General features: G+C 38.4%; 1 protein-coding gene across 1 annotated transcript in view; it reads right to left on the bottom strand.

Moving 5' to 3' along the window:
* The window catches only part of GLIS3 (GLIS family zinc finger 3), a 177,363-nt gene that overhangs the window by 27,900 nt on the left and 124,865 nt on the right, over positions 1–24,598 (bottom strand). The window contains exons 4-6 of the mRNA XM_052777571.1: positions 24,338–24,499; positions 22,767–22,877; positions 3,779–3,920 (exon numbers count right to left, since the gene is read on the bottom strand). Of these exons, the coding sequence (XP_052633531.1) occupies positions 3,779–3,920; positions 22,767–22,877; positions 24,338–24,499 (415 nt within the window). The remainder of the gene's footprint in view (positions 1–3,778; positions 3,921–22,766; positions 22,878–24,337; positions 24,500–24,598) is intronic.

The following is a 24,598-nucleotide window of genomic DNA, read 5'->3' as shown; positions in this document are numbered from 1 at the left end:
CACCTACTCTTTTGCATCCATTCCCTATGTGTCAAATACAACTCTGTTTTTCACTGCAATGGCCATTCATATCTCAGTTCTTCTCATCCTTTTTTTCTTCCAGTAATGAGCCGTAACTACTTCCCAAGGCTGTCAGCTTTAACAAACAGACTGCTTTTTCATCAGACGTCTCCCACACTGCCCATGGTGCCTAATGGTTAGGGAGCTCACTCACTGGGACAATTGCTTTAATAAAATTCTTTCATTTTTTCTGTATGAATCCTCTATCATCTACCTGCCTCTTGTATCTACTGACTGCCCTAACATTATCTTACATATAAACTCCTTTGGGAATGAATTTATTCTTTCTTATTATGTGTGTAGAGTACTTAGCTCAGTACTATTTCATTGGGAAAAAAACCCCACACAAGGAAAAGTGTTACTTAAGTAAAGCATGTCTTAAGTCACAGGCATAACAGTAGTTAGGCCAAAGTTTCACAGTACTGGAGCATAAGATATTACTTCAAATACACTTAGAATTGCAAAACCTTCTGTAACTTTCCTGATGCAACTTTTAATTTCCAACTTGCAAAGAAAATCATGCACTTGGCAAGCTTTAGTAATATCGTTTGCTTGCCCTGGAGCAGAGCAGAGTGTGGTATTCAGTAAATATTTATAAATGAATGACACATTCTAGTTTATTCTTAAATATGAAATGGTCAAGTTTTAACCAAACAGCACAGTAAAAACAAAATTTTTTTGTATTGCATTATTTATGATTCTTTCAGCCTTAGGGATTCTAGATTGTACTACACAAAGGAAGCTGATATGATTTCATAGTAGAAAAACCATCATTCTTATATTCTTGTTATGAATGAATTGCTCATATCTTCATTCTATGAACTGAATAAACCCCAAAGCCTATGTATTTTTAAAAATTAAAACCTAGGTGCTACCAGAAATTTCATGCTTCAGTACAAACAGACTTTGAATTTCTGTTTTACAAAATATCACTATGCTTAGCCCTAGAACAGTATGCATGCTTGCTTAACTTTAGACCTGTAAACGTAATTTTGTGTTAGTTTATAAGCAAAGGATGTGTCATGTTACTGCACTGTATTAATAAGATTGTACTCAGTTCAGATTTCTTTTATAAAGTCACAAAGGCCACAAGATAAGAAAAATATTTATGCAGTCTTAACTTTAAGTGATAGATACGTAATCAAAAAGATTATTGTTGTATTTCATTTAAATATAGCTGTGTTTGCAGATTCTGTACTTTAACAGTACAGAGAAATGGTGATCATTACAGACATCGTTGTACTTTGGTAAGTGGAAATGGAGTAGCACCTATATGTCTACTTTTGTAATCTTTTACATATTTCTAATAGTTTGCTTTCAAACATTTATTCTGTAGATCTCTTAGGAAAGGAGAAAACCTACCTTTGCTTTAAACGTGCATAAATGGTAAGAAAAGTATCCTTCAAGTGAGAAAAGTTTGATTTAAAGGCATTGCAAGAATGGAAATCTGTTCCTGTTTCTACTTGAAAAGTAGCACAGACATTTCAGCTAATATGCTGTCTCTAACAGTTCCCAGTAAAAGTTACATATTTTATTTTTCAGAAAACTCTCAAAGTTTTTCTTTATAATTAAAAACCATGTTCTTTTCAAAGAAGTTTAAAGCGTAGCTTCTCTCAGGCAGGACACTTAAGCTTTTGTGTTTTGTTTTTCTCTCCTTGGGGCATGAATAATTTTCATGTTGCCATTTCAATAAAATAATTCCCTCCCTGTTGGAGTTATCTCACTTATTTACATAGTATATTATTATGTAGCAGCCGTAATGAGTAGTTGATGAAACAATTCATTTCAACTGGTTGTCAAAATGAAGTGACATGGATTCATCTATACCTGACATAATACCCTCAGTTAATTGAAGTGAAACAACACAAGTAAATAAACTAGAAGAAATTTGCCAAGTTATAGATAGCTGTGAACACACATAAGGGAAAGCAGTTACAGTTCACTTACAGGGAAATTAATGCTGATAAAAGTATGCTATAAAAATTGCTGCAAAATAGAAAGCAGTGCCAAGTAAGAAAAAAACAAAAATAAATTATTAGATCAAAGAATGTCCATAGTTAGTAGTGCTGTAAACCCCAAGTATTGTAAGACAAGGCATGAATGAGATTACAAAAAGTAATGCCACAGTCTCAGAAGCTGTCTATGGGACCTTGTGACTGCAGACAATTGCCAGCTAAGGGCTGGCTGGAGGCAATAGCTTTACTTGGCTTAGGATCCTGAGATGTCATGGGGCAGCAGCTTGTTCAAGCTGCTGTCAGCCTAGGTTTGGATTGACCCAGCAGCTGGAGTTTGACACTTAATCATAGTCTGGAAGCTAGACTGGTAGAAGAGCTGGGTGCTCAACAGATTCCAGTGGAAATCTCCTGTGAGAATGTCCTAGATTTCTGAAAACCTGGTCTTAGCTCATCTGACACACTGTCCCCACCCAGCTTTCACCCTGTCTAGGGAATTGAAAGGAAAAGGAAAAGCTGAGTCTTTTATTCTCAGTTTTGCACATTACACTGGGTAATGCCAGTAAATAATTTTTTAATTTTCAGCATTCCTCACTATCCAACTCCCTCTCAAATTACAATATAAAATAAGCAACTGTAATGAACACCATGTCGCTGGAGGTTCCCTGGCCAAAATCAAATCTTTAAAATCTGAAATTTCCTTTAGCTTTCAAATAACAGATGCCACACTCAGCCTATACTCAGACTAAGGCATTTAACAGTTAACAGCATACAAATAATACCAACTATTTCATAAATTAGGATACAGTCAATCACAGCTTTAAATTTCCTGATTTTTTGTCATATAAACCTACATGATCACCAACTAGTGTGGAGCTCACAACAGGCTTGACAAAAACATATTATAGAATTGATAGGTTTACAAGCCTCTCCGAAAAATAAAGCCACTTATTGAAGTGGCCACTTCATATAATGTCATTTTCAGCTCTGCACATAACATTCAGCCAATTCTTTCACTTCCTACATCTGGTTCTCAGTTAAAGGTTGAACTGCTAGAGGGTGTAATGCATCCTGCCTGAAAGATAAAAACAGATGTCTTCACAACTACTAAAATACAGCATTAAAAAATGTTAACATCCTGCCCATCATTGTCTTGAGCTTTGAGAAGTATTATCCTTCATAACTTATCAAATATTTTAAATTTAGCTGAAATGTGAACAACAATTGTACATTTAGGATGGTATGACAGTTACGTATTTTAATATGAAAATCTCAAATACTTAACTGTAACAATAAAATAGGATTATCACATTTATAGCATAAATGTGTTTATTGGTGTATTTATAGTCATAATATTGAGAGCTTATAATGCAGCACTTAATTTCATTAGTGTAGATCTATTGGAAAACTCGTAAGTGATCCATGAATAAGGAAGAGGAAAAATACTCCTTTGACTTTAAATGAAGCTTAATGAATTCAAGATGTCTACAAGGAATGGTAGAAGTGAATTGCTAGCAAAGTCAAATGCCTATAGAGCAAAAATATTGGTCTTTGTTGCAGTAGGTCTTTTCATAGATAAAATATGATTTGTCCTGCCTTCCTTAAAAAATGTGTAAAAATCTGTTCAAAACCTACCTTTTTATCTTTGCAGATCCTATCCTTCTCATGAGATATATACAGATTTCAGAGTACATTCTACTCTGCAAAATCATCTCTAATCTTAAGAGAGCAACAATAGGGCAGGCTGTTTCTGTCTTTTTCTATACCTGGGCAAATACCATGAGCAGGCCCTGGGGAGTGTCCCATGGTATTATTTCCATCATCATGTGGTGATGGGGCTGGCTGGAGGGGCTGGATTATGAGGCAGTCATTCAGGATGTCCTGGCCAAGCTCTGAGTTCAATCGCAACTGAAACACAAGAGATAGAAAAGGAGAAATTATTATAGCCTGGGCAAAAAAAAGGAAATAAATCACAGAAATCCTTAAGACACTGAAAAATTACAATGAGGAAATGTTGAGGGGTTAGAGAAAGAAATGGAGCACAAGCAGAATTCTTCTCTTTTAAATCCTGGTTAATATCCTTCCATAATAGCAGGCATTTTTCAAATCTGAGGAAGGAAAGTCTTCCAGAGGCTTAACAAGACTGTACTCAGGACAAGGGCTATTTGTACAGATAGGACCTTGGACAGATGGACTTGCGTGTGTTCTCTTGTCATACACTGCAAAAGAGAGAAGTTTGTCCTGATTCATGGATAATGTCTGACATCTCTTGTATCAGCAGAGGGGTACTATAAAAAATACAAATATTTTCCTGCTGGTTTAGTGCCCTGAACCGGCTCACTGAAGGACCAGAAAAGCAAAGATGCTCATGGCAGTGGAAACAAGTGACTGGGAGCGAGCAGCCAGGAGTAGTATCATTCAAGATGGTCAGGATGGAAGTGGTACCAGTTTATATGGACCAAAGTTGTCTCGAGACCACATTGCTAAAGTGACTAGGACTGCATTTGTTTCACATTATGGCTGAACTGATCTGAAAGTGAGTGCTCCATCACTGCCACTAATCCCAGCTGCATGCATGGCCACTTGCCTGGTACCTGATCCATCAACAGCAAGCCTGTTTTTCTGGCTGATCCAGCAGAAAATTCACTCTGCAAACAATTAATAAACAAATTCATAAAAAGAGTTTTCCTTTGGATGAACAATCTCACCCTGAGGCTACAATACAATACAATAAAACTAAAAAACTACAATTAAAAAAAAAATCTCAAAACCAAAATATGGAAAAGCACCCTCACACAAGGTTGTCCCAGCTGTAATGCAAAATTGCACCCTGAGTTTTCTGACAGATGGATGCTGCTGCAGGCTGCTGGGACTGATGCCTGTCCCAACCCCCTGCATGATGTTACTGTTATATGTAACAAAAATTTGCCTGTTCCTTATGGCCATCTCAGCCATCTTGGCTCACAGGCTGGTGCATTCATATAAAAGCATGAAAAAGGAGGGTGTGTGCTTATACGCAAGTGGGCCACTGCAATGGCTGAGATGCAGATAAATATTCTGTCCTGTCACCCATGCTGATGAAGAGGTAGTTCATGCAGCATGATGGACAGAAACCTGACTTGCTGCTCTCATGCATCAGAGTCCCAAGAAGCAAATTTCACAGATGCAACTGAGGCTTCTCCTCTCTGTTTGGTGCCATGAAAAGTGAGCAGGTAACAGTAACTAGAACATAACCTAGCACCTCTAACAAATTCCTAAAGGGAGGAAAAGCAGCAAGAGAGAATTCTCTCCATCCTTCAGAAATGAAGAAAAAAGAGTAAGAGCAAATGATTCTGAATGCAACTGTAGAAAGACCCATTACTGTGCCACAAGATGCTGATGATCATTCAAATGACTTCTGATGATATGCATTAGTATGAAACTGTTGCAACAGAGTGGAGAGTTGGTCTTACACATCATAAGCACCCGAGGCCGGGTGACTCTAATAAGAGATACTACACAACCTATGATACCTATGCACAGACTGTGCATGCTGTAGATTATTCCTTCTCTTAAAAATGTAGTGAGTCATTATTAAGCCCAAAGGTATGCTACATTTGTGAGCTATATTTGTTATTGTAGAACTGTATAGAGAGAGAGGGAAGGGGGGGAAGGGAGGGAGGAGAGAAAGAGGGAGAAAAGGGAGAAAGGGAGAAAGAAAGGGATAAATACCCTGACAAATGCTTTTCATTTGTTATCTATATTTACAACCTGCTATAAGTACAAATATTTCTTCCAATGTAGCATGTATCGTTTTCTCCTATTATCCACTAATTATTCTGGTTTTACTGCTATCACTAGTAACATGGCTTTTTCATGAAATTAAGTGCATGTGAAATTAAATGCCAGATATATCCAGATTCAAATTCTTATCAGTTACATTATTAATGAGCATTATGTGACTTTAAATTTCTATGGAATCTAATATGAAAATAAATATGAAAAAAATCTGACTTCTATTAAAAAATCAGGGTTCTATCACACAGAATACAAATTTACAGAGGTTGCCTGTATAAAGTTGTTTGTTTGTGCAGGGGTTTTTTTGTGAGTAAGAAACTGATCAATATTCTATGATCAGATAGCACTCATATGGATGAAACAGTGAGCAGAACAAGGAAATGAGAGCTAAGTATGTACACATTAGTTACAAGTATTAAATAACAGCAACTGCCTATTTTACACTTTTTTTATTTTGCACTGTTCAGGAGTTTTGATCTGCATTTGCAAATCCTTTGATACCGAGAACACATCTATCATGACAACCCATGCTGACATAAATTTTCTAGCTTGCCCAACACTCAATGCTTATAAAACCAACCAAAACCCAGGATCAACAACAAAAAACCAAAAACAGTGAAACAAGCACTGGGAGACAGCTGTGATCCGATTTCTGGAGATAGTTCTTAATCCATGCATTGGCTATTACTGATTCATATTTACAACCACAAGGGCTAGAAATACAGATTTTACAAACTTACATAGACACACGCATACACGTATCATAATATGTAATTTTAGAATGGCAATATATGTGTTTAACATACATATAATGAAATATTCTGAGCAAGGGGTGGGTATTACACTGATTTGTGCAACTGCAGACACACACTGCTAATTCAAATTGCCACTAAAAATACTACCACAGGCCTATAAACCTCACCAGATAATAGGTGCTGGGAATAACTTTACTCTCCTTTCCTACAGGGTATGTATGTGAGTTGCTCTTTAAGAGTAATTACTGTTGCAGTATTGGAAAGCATAGGGAGCAAGGGGTAGAGGACCTCTTCTCTACTCTACTGCTTAGCAGAGCAGGACCAGAAATGGGTAAGCTTCCTTTAGCAGAACCAGCCATTAAATCACAGCTGCTTCCCAAACTAGACAACTTCTGTAAAACTCCATTACCCACCATTACTGTTTGAGAGAGACAGTAACCATGCTTTGGTTGCTGGGTCCTCCTTCCTCTGCTATCTAAAGCTCATACTCTGTGCAATGTTTTTCCAGATGTTTCTTCTGTATCATTAACAGGGCTGGCATAAGCTGTGGCCTTTTTGGAGCAAAACAGACTGCAAAAACCAGACTGGTTCAAATATGGCAGATTAGGGCATTGCTTTTTCCTGTAAAGACATTCAGGGTAAAAAAAAAAAACCTCTATCTCAGTCAAATATTGTTGCATATTTTAGAGAAAACTTTTAATAAAAAGTTTTAACTGAAACCAATGTTTTGCATTTTGTCAAGAGCAGGGAAATCTGAGTTACAATTTTTCTTTAGTATGTGAAGAAACAGAACAGACAATGAAAAAACAGATGATCTTAAAAACATGCAAATAAACCAACCATTCATTGCATCCATAAAATTTTATCTTCAGTTAAAAAAGCTATACAGGAGAAATAATAATTGACCAGATCTAATTGCTGCAGTCTGTTTCTTGCTTTGCTCTAAACAAAATGTATTGCTTTTCTGGCCTAGACTGTAGACTCATCAACCAGCTGTAGAAGACAGTTGACACTCTCTTCAACTTCTGTATAAATCATATCCCAGCACAAATCTCCCAGGATCCTGGCTGCAATACCTTGCTTCCCCCTTGATCACCTTGCTTCCCTCATGATCACTCAGCTGAGCACCAGTACAATCACACTGGTACTGAAAACTTACCAATCTATTTTTGAGAACTATAAGGTTAGGAAGTTACCTTGTTGAATGATGAAATCAGTAACTGACAGTTTTGCCATGCTGAGTACTGACATTTTGTGTGTGCTGTAATGTAGCCTAAATTTATGGCTGACCAAGGTGCAAGTTAACAATCAACGGCTCAGCTCACTGATAACTTCCCGGTATGAAATATTTGTTCTAAATAATAGATTTTCAAGTTTAATAGTTCAGTTGTATGGTAGACTAGTGAAGTTTTATATTTGAAAATCTGAGACATTCCCATTATCACAATGTGGCAGTTTTTTCTAATACACAAAACAAATCACCGTCAGTCATGATTTACAATTGTTTTACTTCTGTGACAATCAACTAATGTTTATCAGCTTTCAGAACAATGGATGGAAATTCTACTCCTGTACATTTTAGATATGATTAAATAATTACCCAAGATTAAATGTTACAAGGAGAAGTAATTAGAAGGGAGTAAGATTCTACATTCTTCAATTTTCAATTTCATTATATTTAAGTCCAAGAGCAGAGACATGCTGTTGATTTGATGCATGACATAATTCCAGAGAAAATGTCTCCTTAAAAGAAAAGATAATTTGTTTTCTATTTCTCTAACCAATGTGTGTTTTATCTGAGATCTGCATGTTTTTGTACAACCTGGCTAGTTTCTGCGACATTATTCCTGTTCAATAGAAATCGGACACCATCAAGCAAAACATCAGAAACGTGTGTTTATGAACACACTTAGTCAGAAGAGTAGTAGTTTAGGATTTCTCAAACGTTACTAGTTTGTTTTCAAACCACATAAAATAGGATCGCAGTAACTTCAAAACCTGCCTATATGTACTTGGATTAACTCTAGTGATTCTTCAGTGAAGTCTGGATTCCTCCAGTCATTCAAACATGCCAGTTATGTCATGAAATCACAGCATTTTAAATCTTGCTTTTGTGATAACAGGCTTAAGGGACTTTATGTATACTGTGCACCTAGTAGAGTACTTCCTTATGTAAGGGAGACACTGGTTGTAGTCTATTTATTTTGGTGCAGGTTAGATCTGTGTCTGCCATGTCTAAAACCAGCAACTCCCCCCTAAATACTGCCATGTTTCATAGAGAGGAATTGTTTTACACTAACTGTAATAGCTTTATAAATATGTTTCTGTTTTCATTATAAAGCTAAGGAGGAATTTCTGTTATTCACATGGTCTGTGTATTAAGTTTACTAAGCGCTATTTGTCAAGTAGAGAATAAGCCAGTAGTCTTCCATGCATTTTTATTGCCCGTAAGTTAAGCTGGCATTGGGAGAGGGAAGCATGACCTGTCTACATAGAGCTACATATTGTACTATTTTTTCTGAAGGAGTAGCCAGAGTTTAATATTTGCTTGTACAGTTAGAGTAAAATTATGTCCTGTTAGCATCATGACACTGACATTAGACAGATGTGGCCACTAGAAAATTACAAATTCAAGATGAAGCCATGCTATGTGACAGCGTTTACTCATATTACAGGTTTGCTTGCTAGATCATCCCTTTACTCATGCAGATCAGCTTCAAGGTCCAGTGCTTTCTTGCACAGTACTAAACCTTTTTGACAGCAGACAATAAAAGTTTACACTTGCTAGAAGTTTATGCTTCCTAAGTGTCCTAATTCTTGCCTCTGGAGGCTACAGACATCTTGGGGCAAAGAAGCAATGCAGACAGAAGAGATTCCTCAACAATCTTTGTTTCCAGTGAGTCATCTCAGCAGGATTTCTAGAAAGCCATAGCATTCATTATTCTGCTAATTGTCTACCACAGCTTTCAGATATGTGTGCATGCTATTTTCATCTGCTCTTACATTCTATTTCAATTAAATGTTTGGCCAGGAAAACACAATAAAAATCAAGTTAAACTAGCCTATCTGCACAGTAGGGATGTTAGGTTCTATACAAGAAATAGTTAATTTTGCTCCTTTCAAAGTTTTACAACAAACATTTGAGTTCAAATACAAAAATGGCTTTCATCTTTGTGACATAGAGTAAATCAGGAAAACATACCAAAAATGTTTTTCAGCCTCTTGCACTAAAAATCAAAAGGACCTGGAACATACACAATCGGCAAATTTCAAGTCAAGAAGAAATTCTGGTTTTGAAGCGATACTACAAGCGGAAAGCACTGTTAAATTAAGATTGATGAGACTGAAATGAATTCTACCTTTATTATACATAGAACAGAGAGTTTTCTTTTGATTGGTATTAAACTAATATGAGGAATAGTTTGGGTTATCTCCTCATTAAAATTATATAGAACACCAAGAACACCATTTGAAGGGGAAAAAATGCAGCTGGGACAGATCTGAAAGGAAACTTTGAATAAAAAAATCAAACTGAAATCTTACTGTAAAGAAGGAAAGTACAGTTCGAGTGAGATGTATTGTAAGTGGCCATTTTCTGAAATAAACAAAAAAGCTGGTTCAGTCAGAGTTCTGTTGAAAACTGATTATGATTTTGCTCTACATAGTTGGAAGTAATATGTTTTAACATAAAAGGCTCCTAAGGATGCTCCTTGTTGTGACATCCGCTGTCTTGGAGAAGTCCACATTTTCACAAATTTTACTTTTATTTCTTTCTCACTCTAGTCATAGAACTGGAAAGCACCCATATAGATGCATGTGTGCGGACATGTACACACACATATTACATCTCTCCCTGCCCCATATCAGATTTTATCAAATCTGAAAACATGCAACTATCTTATTAAAAATGCTACCTACATTATAGCTGTGATCCTTCCTATTTCATCCTCTTTTTCTTGCAGTTCTTAGAGGCTTGTAGCTGGTTTTTGTGTGAACAGCAATCTAAGAACTGAGCTGTGCCATTCGAAAAGCAGGAAAAAATCACTCTTTTGTGCCAGACTGATCTGGAGATATAGCTAGTACATGATACTGCTAAACATCAACTTTTCCAAGTAAATGCAGCTTGACAAAGAAACCACTTGTACTGCAGAATGATTTACTGTCCCTTTCTGAAACTACATCTGTTTGGCAAATTTTCACTTCATGAGTGGAAAAATGTAGAAAATAAACAAGTACTCATCCACCTGGTGCTTCATTACCACAAACATATTTCTTTCCCTGTCACATGTTACCAAAAATTGCCATGAAAATCTGCAGATAACATCAGCAATTTTTAGTATACAGAAACAAAGATTTTCAGATTTCACATTCTTTTTTTTAAACTCTGCAGCATCCTTTATATAACACTGGCCTTCACTTTAAATATTTGTTTTTGTGTTAATGTCCACTGGAACTTAAGTTCATGCATGTACCAGTTCCTATAAGGAAATCTCATCTGTTCAAAATAATACCTTGATTAGCACCTAAGACTAGAACCGAAAAAAAAACTCTGCCAGCTTTACTAGTAAGAGATCCAAATTATTAGCTTTCAGGCATATGATTTTCACTTTGCAAAGATTCCTTAGGACATTGTTCTACAGTTTCACCCACTGTCTGTGAGTTGTCTGTTTAGTGTGTTGCCTGGCTAGATGATGATGTGATGAGATGGCTGGGCTGGCAGTGCTAACTTTCAGAGTTGCTACAGCCTCCTATTTATTGTGGGGCATTTCTGTTTCAGGTTGGGTTTTTTTGTTGTTGTTAAAGCCTTAATTCAGCTTACAGTGCAGTCTCACAAACAACTGTGTCAGCTGATGGGGCAGAGCACTGCAGCACAGGGAAGAAACAAATGGGCAGATGAAGACCCTCCTCATACAGGGACTTCCAGTGAAGCCAGTACATCATGGCCTCAGGAGTAGTACTAAGGACTCCAAAATCAGTACCTGCCAATGCAGGCCAGCTGCCAATACCCATTTCCAGCAGTGTGAAATCTGCATGCCAACGACGGAGGCAGAGGAGGTCCCAGCCTGAACAGGGACACTTAATAAGGACAGTCTTAAGGATTTGAAGGGTGTTTGGGCTGCTATCAGGGCATTTAACTGCAACCTCTTAGGCATGCTTTATACAGCTTCAATCTTTCTTGCTCAGATACTGGTGATGCTTAAGTAGCGTCATGGACAGGATATCACATTTAAAGCCCAGACTGAAGCACGACTGGGTAATGAGAATCATAGAATTATAGAATCATTTAGGCTGGAAAAGACCCTTAAGATCATCAAGTCCAACCATTAACATAACACTGCCAGGTCCACCACTAAACCATGTCCCTAAGCGCCACGTCTACAGGTCTTTTAGATACCTCCAGGGATGGTGACTCAACCACTTCCCTGGGCAGCCTGTTCCAATGCTTGACAACCATTTTGGGGAAGAAATTTTTCCTAATATCTGTTCTAAACCTCCTCTGGCACAACTTGAGGCCATTTCCTCTTGTCCTCTCACTTGCTACTTGGAGAAGAGACTGACACCCACCTCACTACAACCTCCTTTCAAGTAGCTGTACAGAGTGCTAAGGTCTCCCGAGCCTCCTTTTCTGCAGGCTGAACAACCCCAGCTCCCTCAGCCACTCCTCACAGGACTTGTTCTCTAGAAGCTCCCTTCACCAGCTTCATTGCTCTTCTTTAGACATGCTCCAGCACCTCAACGTCTTTCTTGTAGTGAGGGGCCCAAAACTGGACACACTATTCGAGGTGTGGCCTCACCGGTGCTGAGTACAGGGGGATTATCACTTCCGTAGCCCTGCTGGCCACACTATTTCTGATACAGGCCAGGATGCCATTGGTCTTCTTGGCCACCTGGGCACACTGCTGGCTCATATTTAACCAGCTGTCAACCAACACCCCCAGGTCCTTTTCTGCCGGGCAGCCTTCCAGCCACTCTTCCCCAAGCCTGTAGCGTTGCACAGGGTTGTTGTGACACTTAGCCTTGTTGAACCTCACAAAACTGGCCTCGGCCCATTGATCCAGCCTGTCCAGATCCCTCTGTAGAGCCTTCCTACCCTCAAGCAGATCAACACTCCCACTCAACTTGATGTCATCTGCAAACTTACTGAGGGTGCACTCGATCCCCTTGTCCAGATTACTGATAAAGATATTAAAGAGAACTGGCCCCAGTACTGAGCCCTGGGGACCACCATTTGTGACCGGACACCAAGTGGATTTCACTCCATTCACAACCATTCTTTGCACCTGGCCATCCAGCCAGTTGTTCACCCAGTGAAGAATACGCCCATCCAAGCCATGAGCATCCAGTTTCTCCAGGAAAATGCTGTGGGAAACGGTGTCAAAGGCTTTACTAAAGTCTAGGTAGACAACATCCACAGCCTTTCCCTCATCCACTAAGTGGGTCACCTTGTCATAGAAGGAGATCGCGTTAGTCAAGCAGGACCTGTCTTTCAGAAACCCATGCTGACTGGGCCTGATCGCTTGGTTGTCCTGTACATGCCATGTGATGGCACTCAGGATGATCTGCTCCACAACCTTCCCCAGCACCGAGGTCAGACTGGCAGGTCTCTAGTTCCCCAAATCCTCCTTCCATCCCTTATTATAGATGGGTGTCACATTTGCTGACCTCCAGTCAACTGGGACCTCCCCAGTTAGACAGGACTGCTGATAAATGATGGAAAGTGGCTTGGTGAGCACTTCTGCCAGCTCACTCAGTACCCTTGCGTGGATTCCATCTGGCCCCATAAATCTGTGTGTGTCTAAGTGGTGTAGCAGGTCGCTAACCATTTCCTCTTGGATTCTGGGGGCTTCATTCTGCTCCCTGTCCCGGTCTTCCAGACCAGGGGGCTAGAAAAAATGGTCTTACTATTAAAGATGGAGGCAAAGAAGGCATTAAGTACCATAGTGTTTTCCTCATTCTTTGTCACTATGTTTCCCCCACATCCAATAAAGGATGGAGATTCTCCTTAGCCCTTGGTTTTTTGCTAACGCATTTACAGAAACATTTTTTATTGTCTTTTACTGCAGTAGCCAAATTAAATTCTAGTTGGGCTTTGGCCTGCCTAATTTTCTCCCTGCATAATGTTATGACATCTTTGTAGTCCTCCTGAGTTGCCTGCCCCTTCTTCCAAAGGTCATAAACTCTCTTTTTCTTCCGAGGTTCCAGCCAAGCTCTCTGTTTAGCCAGACTGGTCTTCTTCCCTGCCGGCTCCTCTTTCAGCACATCGGGACAGCCTGCTCCTGCTCCTTTAAGATTTCCTTCTTGAAGAATGTCCAGCCTTCCTGGACTCCTTTGCCCTTCAGGACTGCCTCCCAAGGCACTCTGTCAACCAGGCCCCTAAAGAAAGAAGGGTTCTGCTCTCTCAAGCCCACCTTCATGCATGTGCTGTGGCAGGGAAGTGAAGACATACAAATGGAGAAAAGGATATTGTTTGCTACCAAAAATGAACCTGAAGAATACAAAATGCTATGGGCATGCGCTGACAGCTGTTTACAGAGTTTTGAGACAATCTGGATATTTTTTGGCATGCGTGTAAATGTAACAAGGGTGACAGCACTTATTCCTTTTGGTGTACTTTTCAGCACAACATGCTGCTGAAGCTCACAGGACTACAAGCTCAGGGCAGAAACCAAGTGCAGGGAGGAATCATGACGTGAAATAGAAAATGTTAACATCAGAGTGAACCAACAATCTCCTGGTTATAACAACTGCCACAGCTGCCAGAGCACCATGAAAACCATAGGGGAGTTTCGACGTTTCCTCCCTGGAGAGCACAGACATGCACCACTGGCAAAGCATATCCCCCACGATGGAGCTTCCTTGCGTGGTACACCTCATGCATCCCACCACAGCACACATCACTGCCGCTGCAGTGGCTGGAGGGGGGTCAGCCACAGCCAGTCCTCCATTGCTTTCAGGGTCTGTTTTCCTGTTTCTCACTGACAGCACTCAAAAGAACTGGTCATTCGTAGTCTCAAAAGTTTTCCAACAAATTGTATGATTAAATTCCTTAAACACTGCTGCCCATTCCTAATCCCTTTTTGCCAACATCCCTTTCAGGAAAAATTGCTTCACACCATGGTGCCTGATTTATATTTCATTTTGAAAACAGGAAGTAAAGGGATTAAAGTTGGGGATTAAAACACTTACTCTTTACTGCATTTTTTCTGCAGAATAGTTTCTTAGTTGCCATGGGCACTGCTCACCGACCCTTCGCCCCTGAATGCACTTCTTTTTGCATTAGTGACATCTTTTAAATGGACTCCATAGAGAACAAATGAGGGAAAATATCCTTACACTCTCAAAGCAAGAAAATAGATTTGCTTCCCTTTCAAGCCATTCTCTCCCTTTTGCAGTTTTAACAGTGAAATCTGAACTAAGAGTTTGAATAAGGGCAAGTGAAACCTGAAAGATGTAGAAGCAAACTGGGCTCATACTGTAGGAACTGGCTGTTTGCTCCCCATGAGGCAGGTGTTCACAAACAGAGCAGTTTCTCCAGATTAATATAGTCACATAATGGACAATGTCACTGGTAACTAGCTTAGTGCCTGAATAACCTGCTGATGTAATATACCAATTATGTAATGCTTTAACCCTCCTTGACCCCCTCTTTCCTCATCAATTAAACATTCTGAGTTAGAAAAAATAAAAAATAAGTGAATTTATTACCTGTAATAAACACATTAAGCATCGTGTTTCTTGATTCACAAAGAAACATAGTTGAAATACTGAGAAATGAAAGGAAATGAAAGGAAAAACTGGAAACAAGTGTTGCAAAATTAAATAAACCAAAGATACTAGCTAAAGAAAATCACCAGACATTTTTTTCTGTTCATGTTCTCCACTAAATCTAAATGCTGGTGTAAAATTTTGTTTATTCCAAAATATTTAAACAAACTGGTAGCTTCATCGATTGTGCGGTAAAATCAACATGTAGTCATAACAAAAAAGCCAGCTTTTACTGTAGAACAGTATAAACAATGAACAACCAGGAATTGTGCAGCCCTGTAAGAAGCAAGAGCTCTGTATTATTTTGCTGACATGACTTACGAAATACAAAGGTAGAGAATCTCTCAAAACTTTACAGAAAACTCCACATTAACATGTAATGGAAATAACTTGTATGTCTTATTTCCAGAGAAATGCTGTTCAATATGGGGATATCATGTCTTTAAGCACTTGGTTCTTCTCCCATTTCTCTTAATGTTTTCATTGTAAGACGGACAGGTTTATATACATTATACATAACAGGGCTCTAAAAGAAGAGGTGAACTGTTAGAAAAGGGATATAAAATGACTAGGCTTCAGAAGAATTTGGTTATTGATATCTGCCTCTAAAGGTGGAGATCTTTTATCCCCTTTTTGCTGCTATGGGGTTTGCACAGTGGTAGAAGAGCAATACCTGCAGGATCATTACTAGCCATGCAAGGAGGCTTCTGTAAAGACCCTCAGTTCAGATGGGAACCCTGGTCAAGGTCAGCACAGGCCACTCTGCAAGGCAATTCCAGGAACTGCTTTGGCCAGATGATCCATCTCCTTATTTTATTATTTCTGACATTCTCCACACCTAGTGTGGACTGCTGTGCTCTGCTAGCCTCTGCTACAGTCCAAGGTAGTCATGGATATGGCTGAGGTTTCATACAGCCTGCTTCATCTCAGCAGTGCAGTGTAGGACCTTTTTTCTTTATTGTAATCAGGAAAAGTATTCTGAAAACTTCCAGACATTGCCAGCTGATCGGTTTTCAAAAGAGCAATAAATGCAACATGGAAGAAATCATGCACAAATACCAGCAGGATTAGAGAGACCCTGACTGCCTGTCCTTTATTCCTCCTCACCACAATAACACCTGAAAAGATCTCCTTCCAACCAGATAGCACAGGAACAAATCTTGAAGGAGTCCATCTTCACTGGGAGAATGTTTTGACAACTCCCCAAAAGCCACTGGTCAGCCATCATCTTACTAGTGGCCAGTCTGTGTCAAAAAGGAATATTATTAGGCAGAAATGAATCAAGCCGGAAGCCTGTGCACATATCCCTTATCTCCTGAGGTCTCGCCACCTCCTTCACTCCTTAGTGATTTGATAGATGTACCATATACGCTACAATTCGAAAAAAACTCCACCAAGTGTAGACAACTTTCAGAAATGTTCTTTGGACTGCCTTTCCCAAAGCTATGCCTCCATGATATTTGCTTTCTGCCAGAGACAGTACGAAAATTCTGTCACCGAAAAAGCCAGGAAAATAGACACAAGCACAATTGCTATGTTAGACTAAGACTAAGTACAAATTGAATAAATAAATAAGGAGCAAAATATAGTTAAGACTAAACACACTTTAGCTGATCTATCCTCCTCTGCATAGTATTGAAAAATCCAGTAGAGACCTAAGAGTATCACCTACTATGTTAAGCATCTGCTCAGGTGTTAAGCTATGTGTCCGCTGAATCCATGCATGGTTTCCTCAACACCCACTTGAATGAGCTAAGGAGACAGACAGCTTTCAGAGGCAAATGTCAGGTAGGCATTCAATATCTCAAAGCTTGTCTGTATAATGTATCTGATCCATAACTAATTTACACGAGATCAAAGACATGGTCTGGGCACTGTTAAAACTGCCAAAGAATCAAAGACTGATCAGCTGAAAGATGGTATTATTTGGTATAAATTGTCTTTCAGTTCAAGGCCCAGACTAAGATGTTTACATTCCCTTTAGCTGGTCTTGTTTATCTGAACTGCTCAAATTATCTTTTCCTTTTTTCCACAAAGATGGAGCTAACCAGCTGTATCCTTATCTATTACACTTTCTTGTAATTAAGTGGAAACAATCTTTTAAATCTTTTTTTTTTTGGCAGGACACACTGGCTTGAAGAACTATTATACATGACAACAGCTGTTCACTGGTATAATTATGGATAAAATTAAAACCGTATCTAAAAGCATAGCCGCTGCTATGATAAGGTAGATGTTACTGAACTGATCTTGTCCTTGCCAAACAGCTGTACAAAATCAAAGCAATTTTTTGTCCTTTTTAAAAATTATCTCTTATCTATTTGAAAATGCACTTTTTAAAAAGAGAAAACTTTTTAAAAAGGCATTAGACATTGCAGATGTTCATGACAAGATCTACACACCAGTGGAGGGTTCATTCCATTCACAGTGGGACTTGCACTGTAATACTTAAAAGTGAATTAAATATTTTCTTTAGATTTACAAATACAAATTTCTTCAGGAAGACTCCTGCAAAAATAGCAAATTGGTTTTTGTGGTATACTTGTATGAAAAAGATAATGTTCTTATAGTTGTACAAGGCTGAGTGCTAGCTTGCACAACAAACAGATCTTCTTGAAGAGCATAATGGTAATATTCACCTTCCATATAGGTTTCAAATCACTGGATATGTAATAGTGCAGGCTCTGGATTTTGTTAATGATATGAGGCATAATTTCATTTTCACTAATGTCAATAAAAAGACTTACAAACTAAAAGACCTATGGACTCATATTTTCCAATACAGTATTGTCAGTTACGAAATGAAAGAAATTTGCTGTTTACTGAAAACACAAAGTGTAACCAACTGAAAATAAGCTTACTTGTGTCAAGTAGTGCCCTATTTTTTGGCTAGTCAGAGACTCCACAGGATGACTCACGGAACAAAATTACTTAGCCCTGTTGAAGATACCAAAGCAAAGCTCTCAACTGTAGCCTTCCTTATTAAAGCTGTTCTACAGATAAGAACTATAGGATGTAACAGGCATAACAATTCACCCTGACTTCATGTAGACAATATTTCTACCATTAACAGCTGCACCTAATATCACAGGCTGGCAATTTTCAGAGCCAGTCTATACTCAGAACAAAAAGTATCAATGCATAAATGGTTTTCAGATTTTAAGAAGTCAGAAAATAGTGTTAGCGTTTGGTAAGAAGAATAAATAATATGAAGATTAGCTGAAGCAAATACTTGCCTCACTCATCCTTCTGCTGAAGCAAATACTTGCCTCACTCATCCTTCTGTTTTCCTAACATTTTCTTCTGATTCCCTGCAGTTCCACAAAGCAAGCCAAGTAACTATATTGCTTTTAATGGGTATTTGAAAGAAGAAATGAAATACTAATTTCAATCCATGAATTCTTCCTCCTTGTCCTTTTCTTTCAAAAATCCTTCATGTTTACCATTGATTCTGGGAAACAATCAGTTTCGGCTGTTACAGCCCCTCTTCATATGAAATCTGCTAGTTCAGGAAATGACTCAGCTAAAAACTGGATTTCTCTCCTTTTTAGAATTTCCCAAAAGGAAAAAAACCCACTAATTTCTCTTTATGGTCCTGGTATGCCCTGAAAATGCAAGGAAGATTGAAAAAGCTGAACCATTGTTAGGTAATTATTGATGTGAGGTGAAAAGGTAAAAGGTTCATGAGATCCTAAATTAATACGAGGTCCAAGCTAGATAAAGATTAGCAAACATATGGCATGTCAAATGTTTAAGTGGCATTTGCCTGTATGTACCAATATGCTTTCTAAATTGACAATTTAGTTGAACTCTGCATGTGGAAAAAATGAAGGAAAGAAAGAGGGTGAAAGATGAGACAATATAGGAGTACCTGGGGTGGAAGAAAGTCCTGGGACTTGTCTTACCATGACATATGCACCTCAGCTGCCTACACACGTTCAGTCTGGGTTGCATATCCTAAAGACCCAAAGCTACAAAGGTGGAAGATAGAATAAGAAAGGAAACTGAAAGAGAAAAGGATTATAAAAATGGAATGAGAGAAAGAAAAAAGCAGGAGAATACATAAATTAAGACTAGGCAGCCTGAACGTTATTTAGTATCAATTTAGAAGCAGGTGCATCTTCCAGATCAGGCCCAAGATACATTCAGACTGCTTTATGTACACTGTGTCCACCAGTGGCTGGCATTCCAGGAGAAAGAGTAAGAAACTACAAATAAGCAGTACAGAATAACCACACTTTTCCCTAATCTATTCAGCTTGATGCTGACTTCCACCTTGAAGCATGATCTTGAAGCATTGATACCCCTTGCTAATCTCATGTCTATTTTTTAACCCTGTCTCATTACCCACAGAAATATTCAGTTCCCTTTGAATCCCACATGGCTCTTAGCTTCCATTATGTGTTGTAGTAATAAGCACCACATGGTAACTGTTCAACTTACAAAAAAATCTTTTAAGTTTGTTGTCCTTTCAAAGTTGAAAAGAGGAGATGACTCAGAAGAGGGCAGGTTTTAAAAGTAATGGTAGTCCAGGGGCATGTTGTGCCTTAGCATTCCTCTCAGCATCATTTTATGCTCTCATTTTGGGTGCTGCCTAGTTTTCTATCACTGACTTCCCTGCTTAGAAGGAGCTCCATCCATCTTCCCCAAGGGAAGATGAAACCCAGGCACAGTCAGCCATTTTTACTTTTTAAAATAAGATAGGAAGCACTTCTTTTTAATCCACCAAAACATTTTAAAAGTACAGACTGTATATTATGATGCAAACAGATTATACCTAAAGTGTTTTGCCAGACATTTTCAGCACCTGTTCCCAGGTGTTTGCATGGTATTTGTGTACATGTTTGCCCTCAAGTTTAAGAAGAATTTTACAAATTACACAAAGGTGATTAAAGCAGGCATAGCTCTCCACTCTTCTGCTTTCCTTTGAAAAGAAAATGAAAGTTTATCGTACTATCCACTAAACTGCTTGCATTAAATGTATTTGTGTTGGGATCCTCTTGTTCTATAGGATTTCATCCCATTACCTGGAGAGATTCCCAGTTAAATGTATTTGGTGGATGGCTGGAGGTTGGGAGGAGAAGAACAGTGGCTGCCTTACAAGATTTGCAGAAAATGCACTTTTGCCTTACAGGGTAAGCCATAAACATGTATCAACAAAGGTTGCTTAAAATAATTCAGAGATGGAAATTTATCTATATCACATTGCATAATCTGGCCCCATCTTAGAGGGCCAAGGAAAGGGTCAAAGCTTTGAAAACAGATCTAGAAAATCTGGGCTGGAGACTCAATGTAATTTTTAGCACAGCAAGTAGCTGATTCTGCTGTTATGAATATACTTCATCCTGCTATTTTAAGTCTATGCAACATCAAAGATACATTTGCAGGTACAGTCTTGGAGAGCCAGCAACTCAAGACACCACAATAATGTCACTTGGTGTGTAGGGGGAGATTAAAAGGAGGATTAAAAGCAGTCAGGCACAATATATTAAATGAATCCATGACTAACAGGGTGTGACAGCACAGGGTTTCATTCTTTTCAACAGAAGAGATCCCTAGGGCTGGAAGTATTACTCCACTGTGCCTTTACCACCTTGGAATTTTTATGTTTATTTTTGATGAATTCACATTTTTGTAAAGACTTTTTTGACATTATGCCAATTTTCACTTTTAATTAAAGCCATAAATAACCTTAATTCTGCATTAAAAGGTTTATTGTTTCTTACTTTTTATTATTATTATTGCCAGGAAATATTTCAAATGCCAAAGCATCATGTTAGTTAGCAATTATAAGTTCTCAAAGGTCCAGTAACTATGCTGTACATTGTAAACATTATATACTGCAAAGTTTATCCATGCTTTAAGTATCTGCCTTGATAGATGCCACAATTTTTCTTTTCTTTTTGTGGAGGTTTGGCTTATTTCCCCTTCCATATATCAACATACCTCAGGTGACCAATAAGCATACATAAATCCTTATCAAACAGGGATGAAAAAATAAGCAATTTTAAGTCTAGAATATGCCCACAGAGAGTCAAGTGACAAGTAAAAAGGGCCAGTTTTAAACTGTTTGGCACAAAGAAGGAATGGAAAATGAGGAAAATCAAATAGTGAATGAAATGCAGGAAAGAAAACCCCACATAGTATTGCAATCTGACAAAATGAGAGAGGGGAGATAACACATTATTTCACTTTCAATGACAGTAATGTTACAGTGCAGTTTAATACCCGTGTTCAGGTCCATTATGCCAGTTTTAGTTGAGGCACCATACAAGTTTCTCAGAATGCAACATCTTGGTTGGCATTTACTTCACATGCTTGTAAAAGACAGTGTCTGGATAGCTGAGTTGCCCGCCTGGGATAGGCAGGACAGGGCTCACAGACCTCCTTTGGCAGTCCTGCCTGTGGGCAGCATGCACACAAACAAGGGAGCCAAAGCACTACTTATTAAGGTGAAAATGAATGCTCAGTTACTTTGTCTCTGATACAGGAGGGGGCACTCATAAGTTCAAAGGAAATTCCTCATGCAGGCTGACATGCAGGTCTCTGTTGTCATGTCCTGCTTCAACAAACTATTGAATCAAAACTTACTCTTCAAATTTGTATACTGCAGCTTTAAAGACTGGCACTTAGTGCTTCCAATGCTGTACGAAGCAGGTTTTTTGCTTCTTTCTATGAATGGCTGTGCATTTAATTTTAAAACTTCTAAACTATAACTTGTTTTACATGGGGCTGACATGTCAAAGGTTTATCTATCCCTACACCAGTTCACGCATGTTCCACTTTTATCAGGACCAGTTTCCTTTAAAATGAAGGCTTAGATTTTTATCCTCAATGATCTAAACATCTAATGAAATAGTGCCAGTGATTAATAGGATATATAATGAAAAATGTTCAGAAAAAAAAAAATCATTCCCTTAGGTTGCAACTCAGCTCTTCAAAGTTGTGCTTACACATACAAACAACTGTTCACTCATGGACTTGACAAACACAGGGAACTGGTGTTATGAAATGTCTTGGTATTTGGAAGTGTCTGGCATATGGAAATATAATTTAGAGCTTAATATCACATACTGTCCATCTGCCCTCAAAATCCATCCTTCCATCTGAGACTGGCTATGTAAACTGGATTTTGTATTACTATGTATTTGCCAAGTGGCAGAACTTTAAAATAAAAAATTTCTGTTTTCAAAAATTATTTTTGATTTGCCTCATTATGTATCTTTAGTGATTAATCATCACATCAAAAAATAAAAAGCATTGAAGCAGGCAGCCTAATTAAGTCAAAGATGAAATTATTTACATAAGAACCATACCTGTTATTTCCCATTAACAGTTTTTCTAATCAACAGTCTGAAATCGGCACAGGTACTTGAAGGTGCATTGAAACATCTAATATTAGAACACTAACTTCTCCACATAAGCTTTACACCAGTCAACACAGTAGAAAATTTACCTTTTTCCTGACTTGTTGGTCTTTGGAAGAATGGGCTTTCACATGCTTTCTCAGGGAACTTGGATCTGTGTATCGTTTAGTACATCCTTGAATCTGACATGCATAAGGTTTCTAAGTCAAAAAGAAAAAGGATACAGCAGCTGTTATATCACAGATTATTTTAACTCAGGAGAATCCCTTTTGAGCCTTGAGATGCTACAAACCACATTACTACATAACACAGAAGTTGTACATTATTACAGGCAGAATGCTTGGTAATTTATTAGAAAGGGTTAAGAGAAAAGTAAGGATTATAAGGAAGGCAAACCAAAGGAAAGCTTTCATTATGGCACCTTTCATTGTTACCTTTTTTTTTGTAATCAGTAGAATGAATATTGCTAGTTATACTCACAATTCTTCCACCCTCAGAGCAATCTTTGACTTAATCAGAAATTACATTCTTTAGTGAATCAGGTAAAGAACTGCAGTAAAGGCCCAGATAGACTGTTTAGGATTATAGAAGAATCTGCTTCAGAAAAAGAGAACAAGAAAAAGTGTTAGTTTACTACATTACAAAGAGAGCAAGCAAAAACCAAAGCGAGCATTGAATACTGAAGTTTCAAAAATACTACACAAAACCTCACACATTTTAATGTGAAGTACAAGACAAACTCCTCCAGCTGACATTTTCTAATAACACGTCATTTTAGAAAGATACCAGTCCTATAATACCTTTATAGTTTTCTTAAAAGAAAACCCAATAAATCTAACTTACCAAATAAATACATATCTCTATAAATATCTCCTTCTGACTAACCTGTCTGCCTTTCCTGATGACTTGTAGGTCTGCAATACAGAGTATTAAATGAATATTAGGTCCAACTAGCTGAAATTAGCTATTTTGCAATTTAGCCATTTACATTTCACAAAGCATTTCCAAAAACAAACTTGTACAAATGATTAACTTAACCAGCCATACTATTGACTATTTGAAATGGATAATTTAAGTTTTGTGACAGCCATTTAATTAAAATGGCATTGTTCTTGTTTTCTTTCTCAACTTCTGCCCTTTGGAAACTGCTTGTCTCTGATGAAACATGATCTTTTGTTACAAAACAAAAATTTTTAAACAAATCTCAGCTGTGACTCAAATTCACAAGCAACAATTTATAGGCATGAAAATTTTTAGATTTACAAAATTATTCTTCCTCTCTTGACTTTCTGCTACATGCCTCAGCCTTAAGTTTAATGGAATTTTTGTCAGAGAATAGCAATTATTATCGCAGGTGGCTTCTGTGTCTTTGCATAGTAACTTCAGCTTCCCTAAAGATCACCTAAGTGGGAGTAAGTTACTGTCTCTACCTGCAGCAAAGCCCATGGAGCTGTGGCCTTTTTACCAACTAGTTTGGTCCATCTTCATCCGTGCTTACATTACTGGGTCACTTCTGACACAGCTTAAACAGCCTTATCAGACACTTCTCATCAGACACTCCTATCTCTAAGGTTTTGGGCTACCTGCTGCCACCAAACTGGAGGAAAGGAGCACAAGGCCTAATGTATAGGGGACTGCAATGGGACTTCTGCTTCCTTACAGTGTCCAAGTGTGTCCTCTGGTGCTTGGCGCGGTCGCTGGAGTTGCTGAATGCTTTCTGGCAGCCAGGGTGCTGACACAGGTACGGCTTTTCACCCGTATGGCTCCTTAAGTGAATCTTGAGATTTTCTAGTCTGGAAAAGGCTTTCTTGCAACCCTCAAACTAGAAAAGAGAAAGAAATTATTTGAAAGCAAAGTACACACAGCAAACTGCAACAGCAAACACCGGGCAGGAGGGTGGTAGGGCTTGCAGAGACCTCCA

Source organism: Harpia harpyja, chromosome Z, assembly GCF_026419915.1.
Source record: "Harpia harpyja isolate bHarHar1 chromosome Z, bHarHar1 primary haplotype, whole genome shotgun sequence".
Taxonomy (NCBI): domain Eukaryota; kingdom Metazoa; phylum Chordata; class Aves; order Accipitriformes; family Accipitridae; genus Harpia; species Harpia harpyja.
The sequence above is the reverse complement of the archived record's forward strand: the minus strand, read 5'-3'. Positions and strand labels throughout refer to the sequence as shown.